We start from the raw sequence: 17,345 nt of genomic DNA, 5'->3' as shown, positions 1-17,345 counted from the left end.
GTAACTCAATACGCTATGACTACTTTGCAACAAGCTGGTCTTTCTGTCACACAGAAGAAGATGTGTGTGACAATGCTATGAGTGTGTATGTGTTTGTGTGTGTTTGTGCGGTTGATGCCCAGAGACAGTATTGCAAGATCCCTTAATTTTTAAGTGGGTCCATTATGTCTGTGAACAATTAGGGTAACACAATACAACACATAAAACACAATCATAGGAGCTTAACAGCAGACACACACACATTTATGTAAAATAGTGAGGTGATACTCTGAAAATGTAGTGTGAAAAGATTGAAATTTTGGCATAAATTCAAAGGAGAGATGGAGAAAGTTCTAGAAATGGATTCCCCTGGACCTGCTATGGTGCTTATTGGAACATCACCTGAACGCCTGTTTACCCCATACCAGTGTTATACTTATAAAAAAACAGCTTCTGGGATTACAATGAAGAAGAAATACAATCACCCTTCAGCACATTGATTACTCGTACATGCAGTCTTTGTGTTTGGCTGTGTGGGAGGAGTGGGAATGATGGAAAAATTATAGAATTTTCCCCTAATGAGATTAGATCTTTTGTGGAAGGAGAAACCACAGCACAAACGATGCAGGAAACACTCTCAAACAGCCTACGCATTAGCAAAAACGCACAGCCCCCACTCGAGATGACATTTTCAGAGGGGAGAAGGTAGGATGGAAAAAGGGAATATCGCAAAGAAGAGAATGGGATTTCTGGACAGTGAATGTGTTTGAGAGAGAGTGAGAGAGAGACTACAACCTAAGCAGATCAATCCCTCCGGGCTGGAACCACACACTGCCATACTGAATATCTGGCTTTTAAAAACCGACTTTTTTTTCTTTCTAATACAACTCCATTTACTAACCACTCTATCCTACTCTCAATCCTCATATCTCAAACTCTTGTCTCCCTGGGCCACCCTACCACTCCAATTTGGAGGCCTGCACCCTAACCCAGAACCCACTATATCAACCGCTGGCTGGTTAAATGGAGTCTATGACCACTAAAGGCAAACTGAATCAAAGTGCTAAAAGCTTCTTTGGTTCAAATCTACATCTAGCGGTGCTCCCAGGCGTGGGGGAACGGATGTCCTGGCAAGTAGAACTTTCTACAAGACAGGAAGTTCCCAGTCAGACTTGCTGTGAAGACCAGAAATCCCTCTTCACCTGCTGTCCTCCCCCCCCGCAGGACCACAGACACTGAACCACAGACACTGGACCCCAGCCAAGCTTCTGGATGTTTACTGTGCTCTTTATGGACATTGACAATGTTGGGAATAACCCACCCCCTGGTCATGAACCGCCATCTCCTCAACATGGATTTTTTTTCCCCCATCCATCACCATCCACTTAGCATTCATCACTCCGATTTTTTTGTGGCCGTCTGCTGTGCTACTCTGAAACCACAGCAGCTTGTGTCTCTCGTCCCCAGGGACAGTCACACACACACAGAGAGAGAGAGAGAGAGAGAGAGAGAGAGAGAGAGAAGGAGAGAGAGGGTGAGACTGATGAGTAAATTAGGGCAATCAAGAATAACATGGTGATACATTTTACTACAAAAGGTTTATATTTATTTTGCCTCAAAACATGACATGGCAAAAACAACCAAAATGCACTAAACTGCAGTTGTGACATTTAAACAAAGGAAAACGGTTTTATTAGACTTGGCCGTCTCCTTCGCGTTATTGGACTACAGTTTTCCCTCCACAAGGATAATGGGAAATGTAGTACATCGTATGTTGGAAAATGTTTCTGGTTTCTACAGGGCGAATATAAGTGTTTGATGTGTCTGCTTCCATCTTGCGTACTCCAACGAAAGGACAAAAGATACCAAAGGAAAAAGAAAACAAAGTATTAAAAAAGAAAAAAAAAGAAAAAAACTTCAGTTTGTCAGTCTAGCCAGGAGTATTGTCTGTCTGCGAGTGTTGGTGTGGGACATGAGGAGAGGAAGTTAAACTGGTAGGTTGGTCCGTTTGAGTGAGTGTGTGTGTGCGTGCAACGCCCAGATCAGCAGGTAGACTCCTCCCCCTCCTCAGTCTGAGTCCTGGTCTGAGCTGGGGGGCGTGGACAACACCTCTTCCTCTTCATCAGACTCCTGACACACACACACACACACACAAGAACAGTAGAAAAATGCTTTAATATTATGAAAGCTGGACAGAAAGGGGTCTGGAAAGAGTCAAATTGAGAAAATGGTCAGACACAGAAAGGGAGGGAGACCTAAAGAGAAGGAGGGAGAGAGACCTAGAGAGAGAGAGGGAGAGACCCAGAGAGAGGGAGAGAGACCCAGAGAGAAGGAGAGACCCAGAGAGAGGGAGAGACCCAGAGAGAAGGAGAGAGACCCAGAGAGAGAGAGGGAGAGACCCAGAGAGAGGGAGAGAGACCCAGAGAGAAGGAGAGACCCAGAGAGAGGGAGAGACCCAGAGAGAGGGAGAGACCCAGAGAGAAGGAGAGAGACCCAGAGAGAGGGAGAGACCCAGAGAGAGGGAGAGACCCAGAGAGAGGGAGAGAGACCCAGAGAGGGGGGAGAGAGACCTAGAGAGAGGGAGATAGACCTAGAGAGAGGGAGGGAGACCTTGAGAGGGGGAGAGAGACCTCGAGAGAGGGAGGGAGAGAGACAGACTACCTTGCTCTTGCTCTTGGCCTTGCTCTTGGCCTTGCTCTTGGCCTTCTTGCGGCCAGAGTCGGACTCAGAGGAGCTCTCCTCGCTGGAAATGAACTCGCGGCTCTTGAAGCTGTCGTTCCCACCTCCTCGCTCCTTCTCCTTCTCCCCGCCGGCCGGCTTCCTCTTCTTGTCTTCCTTCTTGGCTCCCTTCTTCTTGCTGTCCCTGAAGGACACGGCAGGGGAGGGGGAAAGGGCTGTGAGTCGGGTCGTGTTTTTGGAAGCTGGAATGGGAATGCCTGAAGAGGGCTTGGCTGTAGTTTACAGGATGAAAAGTGTGTGTGTGTGTGTGTGCTTACTTCTTGGCAGGAGCCGAGGACCCCCCACCGCTCTCTCTGTACTCCTTCATGGCTTTCTCATACTGCTTCTTAGCCTCCTCTGCCTTGCCATCCCACTCCTGAGACAAAGAGTTGTCCATTACAAAAGAGCATCACAATAATAACAACAACAATAATAATAATAATGATATTGACTGCCAAAAAACACACAAAAAAAACCCAGATCTTTCTGAGGGAAGCTAGAAGTGGTCCCAGCCGAGCAGAAGCCCTCACCTCCTTCTTCTCCTTGGTGATCTGCTTCCACATCTCTCCGGCCTTCTTGGAGATCTCTGTGATGGAGATGCCGGGGTGGTCCGCCTTGATGCGCTCCCGGCTGGAGTTCAGCCACAGCATGTAGGCGCTCATCGGCCTCTTGGGGGCGCCGGCGTCCTTCTGCTTCTTCTGCAGGGAGGGGAGGGGGGGTAACAGATACACAAGCATGCAGGTTTAACCGGAGGCCGACCTGAAAGTTTATTTTCCCCCTGGACGACAAAATTGGAGACGGAAATTGCTTTTCATTGCTCAGTGTCCCTCGTCTGCCCTTTCCTCCTCCTCCTCCTCCTCACCTCCTTGCGAGGTTTCCTCGCCTTCTTCTCCTTCACCACCTTGGGCTTCTTGGCCTCCTTCTTCTTCTTGCCCTCCTCGTCGCTGTCCCCTCCGCTGCTCTCGCTCTCGGACGCGTTGCTGTCGTACCTGTCGGGGGGGGGGGGGGGGAGGGAAGATGGACGTAAGACGAGAGACCGAGGGAGGGGAGACATGGTTTTTAAGAGAGAGAGACAGAAAGAAATAGAGAGAAGTGATAAAAAGTCAAAAACCACTCACTCCTCAGCGACATCACTCTCCTCTCCAGGGTTGAACGACTCGTCTGCAGATTAAAAAAAAAGAGAGAGAGAACGACAAATTGATTGGTCGAAAAATTCCACGCCATCCTGTCAGACGTGTCCCACTGGCAGTCCAGCCCCCTTTGGAAAGCGCTGCGGCCGTCCGATTGGCCCGCCACTCACCGGTCTCGCCGTCCGATTCGTCGCTGTCGTCGCCCTCCTCCCTAATCTTCCCCTCGGCCTTCATCCTCTCCAGGTAGGCGTCGTGCTGGTCCTCGTCCGAGTCGCTGTACTCATTGTTCTTACCCTTGATGCCCTGCGAAACGGGAACGGCGCACGTCAAAACTACAGTTTCCCATAGTGCACCGCAGAGAGAGTCCATCGGACGACCAAGACACCCAAAGCCTGCACCACAGAGCGCTGACGAGCAGGTGAGACCATGCATTCTGGCTGAGGGGGAAACCCACGACCCCCTCTCTCACCAGCACCGGGCCAACACCCGTCCACGGGGCTCCTTCCCCGACCTCGCCTCCTCCCTCTTAAGACCAAGTCACCGAATCGTAATCACGTGAACACCCCTGATTGGGCCATGGGAAACCATGGAAGGACGGAGAGAAGGAGGGAAGGAGCCATAGAGGAGTGTTGGAGCGCAGCCCCCCCCCCCCCCCCCACCACACCAGGAGCAAACGGAGGGCAGCATCATTTGCCCCCGCTAGCCGGCTCAGGTGACCTGCGGTTACCGCGGCGGCGACAGCAGAAAGGTGGCGTTGACAGGGACCGGGGGGGGGGAGGGGGTGGGGGGGGGGGGGGGGGGGGGGGGGTGGGGGGGGGGGAAGGTTTGTTTGTGTTGCCGGATGGAGTTGTGGGAGAAAGCCTGGGGTCGGGTGTGTTGAGGCCTAGGAGACGTCTTTCAGTGTTAACCCACCGCAGAGCCTCGGGCAGTACATTAGTCAAGACAATGCAAACAAATGCATGTGTATACACACACACACACACACACCCAGGTCATTTGTTGGTCATTTTAATCATCATGGCAATCAACAGCAATAGCCTTGGATTATAGCACTCACCACCCAATCAAGACCCCCCCCCCCCCCCCCCCCCCCCCCCCCAATCAAGATTCTCCCTCTCCCCCCCCACCCCACACCATGCAAGCGTTAATCACACCAAACCAACAATCAAGTGGGTGATCAGTCCGGTGCGACAGTAACCATACCGACCTTTTTTCTTCAGGGGTAAACCGACAGACACACAGAGACAGGGTGAGACAACCGTGAGTAATACATCCAGCGCTGGCTGACCCTCATGAACTTCAGCTCCACACACACACACACACACACACACACTCACACAGCCGCCTGAACCGCGCCGACCCCCTCACCTCTTTGAAGCCTCGGTTCTTGATGTTGAGCTTCTTGGCGTTGACAAAGTCAAAGAGCTTGCCGTACTCTTCCCTGAGAGAGGGGGGGAGAGGGAGAGAAAGACAAGTTAAGGTTAAAGAGATGTGTGTAAGTATGTATGTGTGCGCTTATAAGTATGCATACTTATAAGCGCACATATACATACTTGTGAGTATGTGTGTGCGTGCGTGCGTATGTGCGTGAATGCGTGTGTGTAAGTGTGTGTGCGTAAGTATGTGTGTGTGTGTGCGTATGTGGAGGGAGTCAGGTGGCTGAGTGGTTAGGGAATCGGGCTAGTAATCAGAAAGTTGCCGGTTCGATCCCCCCGGCAGTGCCAAATGACGTTGTGTCCTTGGGGCAAGGCACTTCCACCCTACTTGCCTCGGGGAATGTCCCTGTACTTACTGTAAGTCGCTCTGGATAAGAGCGTCTTGCTAAATGACTAAATGTCAAATGTAATGTCAATGTATGTCTATATGAGGATGACTTCTGAATGAGTGCGTGCCTGTAAATGTGTGTGAAAGTATCTCTAAATGTGTGTGTGTGTGTGTAAGTGTGCACAGGAGTGTGTGCCCCCCCGCCCACCTCTCGATGCTGCTGAAGGTGTACTGGTTGCCCTGCTTGGTCTCGATCTCAAAGTCGAAGGAGCGCGTGTGGGTGGTGCCGCGGGCGAAGTTCACGCAGGAAATCTCCTCGAAGCGCAGGTGCACGGGGGGCTTGTGCACGTAGATGAAGCCCCTCTCCAGGGGTAGAGCAGGCCCGACGACGCTTTGTAGGAGCAGGTGATGCACTGGGCCCCCGAGTGGCTGGAGAGGGGGGGGGAGAGGGTTTTCAATGATCTTGTGTGGGGGGTGAGCTCTTACACACACACACGTGTAAGAAAGAAAGTATATTGCCTGTGTGCGTGTGCGTGCGTGCGCGCTCACCCCTGGAAGTTTCCGGGCACGGTGATCTTCCTGTTGACCAGGGCCTTCATGACCCTGCTGACCATCTCATAGAGGGAGCCGGACATGTTCTTACTGAGCTTTCCCTCATACTTCCTCTCCACATCCTCCCTGAGAGAGGGGGGAGGGAGGAGGGAGAGAGGGAGGGGTGAAGAGAGAGAGAGAGAGGACGGAGAGGAGAGGGAGGAGGTAGGGCGGGGGGAGGCAATGAGAGGTGTCAGATGGAGGGGGAAAAAGGAAGAGACAGGGTAAAGACAGAAGAAACAGGAAAGAAGTTCATTGAGACGCTTCCCCACATGGAACAACACATCAACGTGACACTTTCTAGAAGAGGTGGAGCTGCTCTCGTTGAGTGTCCCACTCACTCGCTCATGTTGAGGGTGAGGCTGATGTCTTCTTCCTTGGAGAGAAGAGGAGGATGAGGAAATGGTATCGGGTCTGGCCCTGCTTGATGGGGGGATCCAGACTGATCTAGAGAGAGAGACAGAGAGAGAGACAGAGAGAGAGACAGAGAGAGAGAGAGTACAGTGTTACCGAGTCACAACATTCTTTCAGAGCTCGTAGCCGACAACAGTCTCACACAAGTGCGCGCGTACACACGTGCACACCCCCACACCCACTTACCACGAAGAACATCTGCCTCTGGTCCTTGTGAGGCAGCAGGAAGAGGCGGAGCACGGTGGTGTAGGGGGATCTTGTAGTCAAACGTCTTACCGTGGAGGTGGAGGAACGTGGATAGATACGGATATCATACCTGGAAGGAGGGAGGTGGAGGAGGGGGGGAGAAGGGAGTGTCCATGAGTGTATGGATGAGAACAACAACAGCCTCTGCTGAACTCCTGTAAGGGGAGCTCGCAGGCCGAAAGACCTCCCCTCCCGTGGTCGTGGTGACTCGACCTCTTAGCTGCAAGTGCGTGACAGAGCACACGGTGATGACGACGACGTACCTTCCTCGGGGCGTGAGACACTGCAGCTCTTTGAAGACGCACACGGCGTCGCCCGTGGCCTGGATGACGTCCGCCTTGGAGCGCACCGTTGTCTGCAAACGCCTGGGCGGACACGGGACCCACGCAAACACACGTGTTCATATCTCTCACACGGACGCACGCACACACACTTCAAATCGTACTCGTCAACATGGGGTGATGTCGGATCCATAACGACTTATTAGGGAGTCGTTCCCTCGACGGTAAAAGGTCGTCCGATCAAACGTGCCCGTCTTCGACAGTGAGACATACAGCGGTTGCTCTATCTAGCGCTCGTAAACAGCAAACTCCCTCACTGGTCCATCAATAAAGGCTCTAATCGTCTCGCAGTTTCAACGGCTACACAGTCCTTATCCGTCTCTCCGTACCCAGAGGCTGACTGAACGAACAATAACCGATGAGTGTTTCTCTCTCTATCGAAGGGAAAAAACTATCGGCGGGATGGTAACGTTTTCCCCCCTGCACTGAAGGGGATGATGGCGGTACTGTGGCGCGCGGCGGTTCCTGCCCTCACCTCCACGGGGTCCTGGCCCTCGTCGCCGGTGCCGGGCGGCACGTAGAAGCGGACCTCCATGAGCGAGACCTCTGCGTCGTCGTTCTGGTGGAACTCCAGGGTCACCTCGTTCTTGCTGGTGGCACACTGGGACACGCTGGACAGGGGATCTCAAACACAGAGCTGTCGCTCAACGTCGAACGACAGCATGGTCCTGGAGAGGGAGGGGGGGGGGGGGGGTTTAACCACCAAAGGGGGAGGGGGGGGGCGACCAAAGTGTGTGTGTGTGTGTGGGGTTGGCGGGGGTGGGTTTACCTGTGAACTTGGCAGTGCCCCAGTTCCAGCCCTTGACGCACATGTCCTTCTCTGACAACTCCACCTTGTAGTTGGTCTTGAAGAACTCAGAGATCTTCTCAAAGTCCTGCAGGGGCCCAGGGGAATATATGTATGAGAGAGACACAGAGAGAGACAGAGCGAGAGAGACGGAGATACACAGAGAGAGAGAGACAGAGAGGGACACAGAGAGAGAGAGAAAGAGACAGAAAGAGAGAGACCGACGGTGAGGGAGGACAAACACAGGCAGAAAGGACAAAAGAAACAAAAAGAAAGACGTACAGAAAATCACAAGCCCACCAAAACTAAAAACACCCGTCCCCCTCCTCCCTCTCCACCCTGCCTCTCCCTCCCTCCGTCTCGATGAAGGTCAAACTCATCAGCGCCTCAATTATGCCCCCCGCCCAGCGCTTGTCCCCCTGGGATACTGGAGGTGAACGTAATCCGTCCGCTCTCCCTGTGCCGCTTTTACAATCAGCCTGTTTATTTATCCTGCAGGCCCGATAGAGCTGGAGAGCACACACACACACTCACACACACACACTCTCTCTCTCACAAACACACACATTCTCTCGCACACACAATCACTTCCACATGTGTGTAAAGGGGATTGTGTGTGTGTGTGTGTGTGTGAGAAGAGTGTGGAAAAGAGGTTATGCACCTGGAAATCTGCCTGTCTGTTAGGTCATTAGATTTAGAGCCTCTGTGTGTGTGTGTGTGTGTGTGTGTGTGTGCGTGTGCGTGTGCGTGAGAAAGAGGCAGGCGATGTGAACACAGGCCAACATGTTCAATAAGGACACATCTGGGCCTGTTTTGGATGGAAGGAAGAAGGCCTCATGGAGTGGGAGCTGCCGTTTCTCACCGTGCTCATATCCTTCATCGTTGACGGCAGTAAAACAGCCCAGTGTGTGTGGACGCTTCCGGCTATCCTCACTGTGAGCATCTCCTCACCTCATTACTGTTCTGCCGGAACAATACAGCTTACCTCACACACCCTAAAAATCACACCTGCTACAGATCCCCCTTCTCACACACACACACACGCACGCACGCACCTCCCCCAAATGATGCTCGCTATCCGACACCCTTCCCTCAGTCCCTCCACCAGCTCGTTTACAGCCAAAACCCCCCAGCCCCTTCAAATCTCCCACTGGAAACCCCAAACAGCCCCAAACCAACACACCGCCGTAGTGCTGCAAACCATGAGCTATTTTGACTCAACTCGCTCACCCGCGTGAGTCCCCACTGACTCCTTAAACCAGTGCCCTACATTGAGGCCAGCAACATGCCTGTGCCCTGCACCATGGCCTCAGTGTGTACACATAGCTGGCAGGCCTGCATCATGACACGAGTGAACGAGGTGACCACATAGGCCAACATGCATGAGCAGCGCTGGAAGAGAACGAGAGTGTTTCATGTCGTAACCACGGCCGGCGTAACGGGGGGGGGGGGGGGGGGGGGGAGACATATAGAGAGTGAGCACATCAAAGACCCCCCCCACCCCAAGTGAAGTGGGGTAAATTCCTCACCAGAGACAGTGTGTAGACAGTGCGGAGACAGAGGACTATAAACAATGACATCAGCAGCGCCAATCTCTCCTCTCCCTCTCGTCCAGATCCATCTCCCAAAAATACACTGATTAGCCTCTGGGGAGCGATGACGGCGCTGGCACTGAACGCACACGCGGGCGCTGACGCGTGCGCGCGCGCCGCGCACACAATCCGAACACCCGACCGTTTTTACACAGGAAACGATGAGTTTCACCCAACCAAATCACAACAGCGTGCATTCCTGAAAAGACTTCCGAGGTCGACAAACATCCCTCTCTATCTGCAGGCATATAATTAATAATAATAATAATAAAAATACTACACATTAAACACACAAAAGGGCACCGTGGTCCCACTTCTTGTCTTTGTGGAATACAGACTCACACAAGGATGCGCGCCACACACACACACTCACCGTGTCCCTGAAGCCATCGTATTTGTAGATGTGTCCGGTGCTGGTGACCAGCTTGATGCCGTGACCCAGACACACACGCCTCCACTGGGCTTGGCTGAGCTCCAGAGCAGGGATGTTGTCCACCTTGCCTGTCTTGCTGCTCTTGTTACACCACGTTCTGCTTACTGAAGCGCAGACGGCCATCATTCTGCAGGGACACACACACACAGGAGTTAAGACAGTCTAGTACTTGACATTCTGAGAGAACATAATTAATCTAGAAGGTTTGAGCAGGTGAGCTAAGGAATGAAGTTAATTCCTAAGACAAATCAGCTGTCCCTTAGTTACGAGGTGAATCTGAAGTATGGTAACAAAGGTTGGATGTGGAGTTTAAATATATTATTTAAACAATCATTGTTGACCGACCCAGGATCCTTCATCTCCTGGTAGATGTCGTTGAACTCCAGCGTATCTCCCATTATTGCCACCGCACGAAATGATGCTCTACTGTGAAAATCAATTTGTAACTCACGATCAGTAACAAATAACAGTCAGACACGTAAGCCAATTTGCCATAAACCTGTAAACATTATCTGTATCTCTCTAATACCATAAGTTACCGTACGTAACATCAGTAAATTACTTTAAGTTTAATAGCTAAACCCTGCTAGCTTTCTTACTAGCCAATGAAGTCAATTATGCTAAGGCTTGCTGACGGACTATCAACTAAGTGAAAACTGTGAACACAGTGCAGTTGTGCATGTTGTTGCAGCTGGTTAGCACACTAACATGTAGGCTACACACACTTAAATGCCCATTACATATTAACTTTTGATTTGTTTAGCTTACTGAGTTTAGTGCTTGATGGCTTGCAACATACTACCTGCACTTCTAAAAGGCAGTCTGGTTGTCTATTGTGTTGTGATGTCCCAGGCCAGTTTGTGTTCCACTGACTGACAACATTAGCAAGCTTGCTAGCAACACACATTCACTTCCATGACTAGCTAGATCAAGTATACGAATCATTAATATGGCATTTCTCTACTCTCGCACATTACTTTTCTTTTGGACTTGTGTGGTTGTCTTTTTGCAATTTCATAGCTGTAATATAATTAGTAATTATATCAAAATTCTGGAAATCTTACTGCCAATGTGGTCAGATCTCTTCGTCTGTTTCCCGCGTGTAGCATCGGGGCTAAAGGGAATGACTCCGGAAGCAATCTCTGATGGTTTTAAATTGCTTCCGTTCAGATGTTGAGGCTGATGGAACTTGATACTTCACACGACTTGCCAGGTGTTATATATTTCGCTCGTGTTTGTTGCAGTGTTATCTCTGTTTTGACTTATTTTCAAGTATTAATGTAGAACATACGTGAATGAAAAATACGTCTTCAGGGCTGCCAACTCTCACGCATTGGCCGTGAGACACGCATTTCAACCAGTAATACACGCTCTCACGCCACACCTTGTATTTCTCACGCTGAGAAGGCAACTTCAACCAAGTAACATTTTGGTTGGCCCCACAAATCTCACTCCAAGATTTTTTGAAAAGTTGGCAGCCCTGCGTCTTCTGCTAATAAACCTCACAATATGACAGACCTGACTGTAATTTCTCCCTATCACCACTAGAGGCGCACGTTGCATCCTGTCAAAACTACATCATTATTATAGTCATGACAATTTATTCCAGCATGGGATCCAGAGGGGAATTGCCTGTCCGTGCCCATAACTTTACATTTAAATTTCTTCATTTAACTTTGTGTTCAAGTCCAATTATTCCTACAGCAATTACTAAGTATTTTACTGGTCACAGAGGTAAAGTAAACTGTATCAAAATCTATCATTATAACAACCAATAAATGCTTAGATTCATTACTATTCTCCTTTTTCATTTACATTGTTTACCCCCCCCCCCCCTCATACACACACACACACTCTATCCCCCAAACACAGATGCTCTCACACACACTCTAACACTATAATGGCACACAGTGAGTGACAGGTGGAGGTGAGATAAGTATATCTCTCTAATCTTACAGTCAATAAAACTAATACCAAAGGAATGAATAGAACATAAAAGAAAAAGCTAGGAGTGGAGCAAGTAAACATTTGCTGCATTGCCACGACCAACCCTCCTTCAGGCCAGCTCACAGACGCACACACACACACAAACACACACACACACACACACACACACCTGAAAAACAGTGGCCACACACATGGCATAGAAAGCATTACCGATTTTACAGCTCATATTCAAACAAGTGTATATTCATGGACTTACACCACAGACGCTGTTTGTTTTGATTTGTGATTAGATAAGTCAATGTAGGCCTATACATAAAAGTGCCCTCAAAATTCCAGACAAAGCATCAAACGAAACCATTAATAGGCCCTATCTGAGATTACCTACTGCGGACAGAAGAATTAACAAAGAGATGGAAATAAGTTGTGACAAGTCTCGTGGTTCACCGGCTCTGTCAAGTTTAGCCGATGCGTCAACTCGGTGAATCACCAGGAGGATAACGGAACGGAAGAAAGGAGGAGAGGGATGGGAGGGGGGAAGGAGGGGTGAAAGAAACTTTCTCCCTCAGTACAAAAGCCTCCGCCGTCAGTCAGTCTGTCACACAGAGACCACACGCCCGTCAAGTTATCGGAACGTCAACGTCATACCAGACGGGTTTTTGTGAGGTCCTCTTAACAAGGAGACAGCTGAACTCGCAGCCAAATTTGTGTTTTTTTAGTCAACTGTCAGATGAGCAAATTTGTTCTAAATAACCATTTCGGTGGACATAGGAGACAGATTCTCTGTCAACGGTAGTTTTGAGTAAATCTCCTCAAGAAGAAAGTTTGAGCAAAAAGTTCAGTGAAACTTCTTGCCTAGGATACATAAACTGGACGAATAGCCTTCATATCTTTGCATTATTTGGTCAGTTGTCTCTGGATATAGTTTTTACCATTTTCGCTGAACGGATTGCGACGAAATTAAGCATGTTTTGTGAAGGTAAGATCATTCGACAACCGTTAAGTAAAATCTTTTTTTTCAAAGGTATTATCAATATTAGTTTTGTTTAATAATTATGCAAATTATTGTGTTTGTTTTATTATTACTTTGTATGTGGTTAAGTTAACAAGAGTTTTATTTGCTTTTCATTTCGATGCTACAGGCTATAGGCTATACATTTGCGAAATAATGTAGGCTGAACAACAATTATTTATGGTATTGTTTCCCTTCTCAAAAAAACAACTTTATAATGTTTTATCTTTATCAAACGTATTATCTGGATATACAATAAAAAGTTAGTTTTCATAATGACTCTTGGGTAGATAAATATTCACATGAATAATTTGCAACCAGCACTGACCAGACATTTTTATTTGACAAGGAACGGAATAGAAACAACGAGCACCTAGCAACTGTTGTTTGATATTGAACATGCATTGTCTCTAAATTCAATCAATTAGATAATAGTTAATTTGATGATTTAACGATACAATAAAATAACTGCATAAAAATTCATAAATTCCACACAATAAACGATCAAAATGAAAGTAGCCTATAGGCATAGTTCAGACGTCATTAACTGGGAGGTCAAGAAGTTGTACTTGTCTGTTGCTATTCGTCACAAACTTAGAATAAATATATTTTGTACATAAAAGTGCACTGATATACTTTTACTGTACATATACATATATATACAGTATATATGTGTGGTTTGTGTGTGTATGTGTGTGTGTGTGTGCGTGCGTGTGTACAGGTTTCATTCATTGTAAAAAATGGCTGAGGTTGATGGGGTCAGAGGCAGCTAAAGCCCTTGTCTAGTTAGCTGTCACTGATATGAGAAAGTACATGATTCACTTTAGTCAGGGTGTGAGAACACACACACACACATGCCTCCTGGGAGTACTGGTGCGGCTGCTTGTTCTTGTCTGTGAATAGGGGAAAAGAGGGTTGAGCATTGTACAACGAAAGGATGTGTTAAGCAGAAAAACAAAAGAAGCAAACCAAAAGGTTTTCTCTCCCTCTCTCTTTCACAACATCCTTTCTGATTATCTACCCCTTTTTCTCCGTCGACCTCCCCTTCCATCCTTCATCTATGTCTTAATTCTCTCACTCCCTCAGGTGGTTCTACATTTTTGTGTCCCTCACACCCACTTTCAAGCATATAAATTCATAATTCACAGCTACTTATGTATCTTCAAAAGGTGGAAAAATAAATACTTAGAAAAAGAAAACATTGCACATTTGAAACCCCAAACTTAAATACACAGAACATTCAAGGCATAATCAAAGCACCTCTCTCTCTCTCTCTCTCCTCTCTCTCTCTCTCTCTCTCTCTCCTCTCTCTCTCCCCCTCCTCTTTTCTCTCTCTCTCTCTCTCTCTCTCTCTCGCACACACACACACACACACACACACACAGACACACAGACAGACACACACACACAAATACACACACCATGTCATGGCTGTGGGGGATGAATTAGTGTCGGTGTGTTTTAGATAACAGTGTTTGTGCTTGTGTGGAGGGCCTGTCCTGTCGAACATTGGACCCCATCCCTCTCAGTCTGAGGGTTCTGACCCTACAGACCGGTCCTGCTTTCTGGAGATGGAAAGATGAACAGGAGAAATGAAAAAGTAAAAAAACAAAAGAAGTAAAGATAGATGCACAAATAGAAAGATGAAGTTGACCCTACAGACCCCAGGTTTGCTCAGCTTCCATTTAGAGAGAGAGAGAGAGAGAGAGAGAGAGAGAGAGAGAGAGAGAGAGAATGAGAGTGAGAGTGAGAGAGGTACGGAAGGTAGTGGCGAGTAAAACAAGATAGAGATTCAGTAGGATGGACATAAAAAGAGAGGGATTGAGTAAGAAATGAGAGAAAGTGGTGGTTCAGGGTTAATGCAGTGCAGATTCCCGATCGACAGGAGTTAGCAGCACCCAGAGGGAAAGAGAGAGAGAGCGAAAGAACGAGGGAGAGGGGAATGATATAAAATGAGTTGGTCACGCTTTGAACAGTTACACATGCTGTTTACATTTTTCCCAAATTAACATGGCCCCTCGCTTCACCAAACTCTCCCTCACCGTCTCTCTCTCTCTCCCCAACTCTCCCCTTCTCCCTCCCTCTCTTTAAACCAACTCCCTTTGCTCCCTCTCCCCCCTTCCTTCCTCCCCCCATCCCCCTTTAGTGTCTCCCCTCCTCAGCTCTCCCTTCTCCTCTCCCTCTCTTCTCTCATTTTCTAAAGCAGAGACAGACTGAAGGATTTGAATGAAAGTCTCTTGTATGTTTTTGGGGGATATTTATTTTTGAAGAGTAAGCCCAGGCTGGAGGGTGGGTGAAAGGATGTGTGTGTGTGTGTGTGTGTGGGGGGGGGGGGTTAAATTAGAAACCGAAGTCAGAAGAAAGAAAGGGAAGGAGGCGGATGGAGAGAAAGAGGACTGCTAATTGGGAAAAGGAAGGTCATTAGGAGACGAGTACAGAGTAACCTTGGTTGGTAACCGTGAAACAGAGATGGTAGTACAAAAAATAATAATCAACAGTAATCAACAGAAAAAAGGGGGAAATCAAAATCTGACATTTATAAAGTATTGTTTATATACTGGATATTATATGTCAGTTTTCTTCTTCTTTTTTTTCTTCTTTTTTTTCTCAGATTTCTTTTTCTCAGATTTTTTTCTGGCAAAGTGCTAAATGGTGTCCATCTCATGCCCAGTAGATCCATTTGAATTTCAGAAAGAAGCATTTATCTCCAGGAGAATAGGTGGAGGGAGTGTGTGCGCATGCATGCTTGTGTGCTCTGTTCCTTGATGTGTGCATGTGTGTAGTGTGAGTGTTGGGTGTGTGTGTGCATGTGTTTGTGTACGCATGTTTGTGTGCATGCACGTGTGTGCTTCATGGTCCTTGATCCGTGCGCGTGCGCGCCAGTGTGTGTGTCGTGTGTATGTCCGTGTGTGTGTGTGTGTTGAGTTAGGGAAGGAATGCACGTTTGATTGAGTACAGACTGCACATAAATCTCCACTCTAACTGTACACAGGCACACAACATCGACCCTGACCCCGTCCTCCTCCCCCTCCCCCCTGCGGCCTCAACGCATGTTACTGTCCAGTCTGTCAGTCTACCAGCATGTGTGTGTGTGCGCGTGAGTGTGTATTCATGTGCATGGATCTGGGCGCACATGTATGCAAAGCATTCGACAATGCTAAACAGAAGAGGAAAAAACCCCCCCAGTGGTATCAGAATGGAATCGAGCCAAACATGGCTCTCCTCGAACCTTGAGAACATTCTGCTGGAGATGTCTCAGAAGGTCCCAGTCAGGCTCTATGGTCGACCAGAGTTTTGGGCTCGCTCCTCTAGTGCCATGTCTGTTATGTGTTAGCCAGATGACAACAAACACATCCAGACAGTCAGACAGACAGAGGGACAGCCTTCCATCCTGGAATCACACCAGATCAGTGAGGGGAAGTCTGGGAGCATTTTTGACCCAAACTCTTGTTGCCCCGACGTTAAACATTAAACGGCGAGCTCCAACTTCAGTTCTGACCTCAGAGTGTTAACCGTCCCCTCCCAACCCTATCTTCAGACCTAACCCTGCCACACAGCTACCAGCCAGAAGACTGGGATCCGTTACATCTGCACCAGCAATCAACCGATAGATCAGTCAAACCGGATTTGGAAAACGGAGTTCAAAGACGTGTGCGTGTTTACGCACACACGCACACAACAAGGCCTCCCGCACACACACAGGTCATGGTCGAACGTTGTTGGAAGCCCTGTTTTGCAGTAACTCAAGCCTCCCTGTGCAGTGTTTCAGGCTGGTCTGGAGAGTGTGTTCCTGCTGAGGTGCTCAGGTCCACTTCGCCCACAGAGAGTTTAGTCCTGAAAGACCACCTGGTTCCATACTGTATCGGCGCTGAATCAGAAAGGCCAGTTGAGAACCAAAACATGTTTAGCGTCCTTCTTTGTAGACATGTACTGCCAGCCGAGGTGTGTCCTAGGTCTTGGTGGGTCCATGTGGTGAGTAACGGAACCCCCAAAGTTTGAATTCTTCTCTCTCACGGGAGGTCCTCGAACTATTTTGAGGGATCTGGTACCCCACCTCCCCCTCCACCCACACACACATACACCCACACACACACACACACACACACACACACACACACACACACACACACAGACAGACAGACACAACATTCGAAGACTGCACATGTTTATAAATAAGCATTTTAGCCCAAAACAAACATGGCCTTTGGAGACTTCCTCTTACGTCCTAAACCTCAGATGTTAAGCTTCACGTTGTGTTTGATCTCCTTCACGGAGGCTTCCATGCTCCCCTCCCTCGTGTCGGGTAGCACCTGGGTCACGTGCAGTAAAACCCTGGGATGGGAGAGGTCCCATTAGCTGGCAGTGTGGGGTGAGCTGGTGTTCAGCCCTGCCTG

General features: G+C 48.6%; 1 protein-coding gene across 1 annotated transcript; it reads right to left on the bottom strand.

Annotated features, from left to right (window-relative positions):
* Positions 1 to 1,568: 1,568 nt before the first annotated feature.
* Positions 1,569 to 11,120, bottom strand: ssrp1a (structure specific recognition protein 1a). Its single transcript, XM_067248351.1, is given in 24 exon segments — positions 1,569 to 2,109; positions 2,659 to 2,842; positions 2,976 to 3,073; positions 3,228 to 3,395; positions 3,560 to 3,686; positions 3,816 to 3,858; positions 3,998 to 4,130; positions 5,196 to 5,268; positions 5,800 to 5,959; positions 5,962 to 6,020; positions 6,141 to 6,269; positions 6,524 to 6,564; positions 6,567 to 6,629; positions 6,783 to 6,848; positions 6,850 to 6,890; positions 6,893 to 6,912; positions 7,106 to 7,191; positions 7,193 to 7,207; positions 7,659 to 7,846; positions 7,947 to 8,058; positions 9,936 to 10,082; positions 10,084 to 10,122; positions 10,337 to 10,421; positions 11,060 to 11,120. Coding segments are annotated over 23 exon segments (2,112 nt in total). The 5' UTR covers positions 10,394 to 10,421; positions 11,060 to 11,120; the 3' UTR covers positions 1,569 to 2,046.
* Between the last annotated feature and the right edge of the window lie 6,225 nt (positions 11,121 to 17,345).

Source organism: Osmerus mordax, chromosome 12 (genome assembly GCF_038355195.1).
Source record: "Osmerus mordax isolate fOsmMor3 chromosome 12, fOsmMor3.pri, whole genome shotgun sequence".
Taxonomy (NCBI): domain Eukaryota; kingdom Metazoa; phylum Chordata; class Actinopteri; order Osmeriformes; family Osmeridae; genus Osmerus; species Osmerus mordax.
Note: the sequence above shows the minus strand (reverse complement) of the source record. Positions and strands in the feature narration are given on the sequence as shown.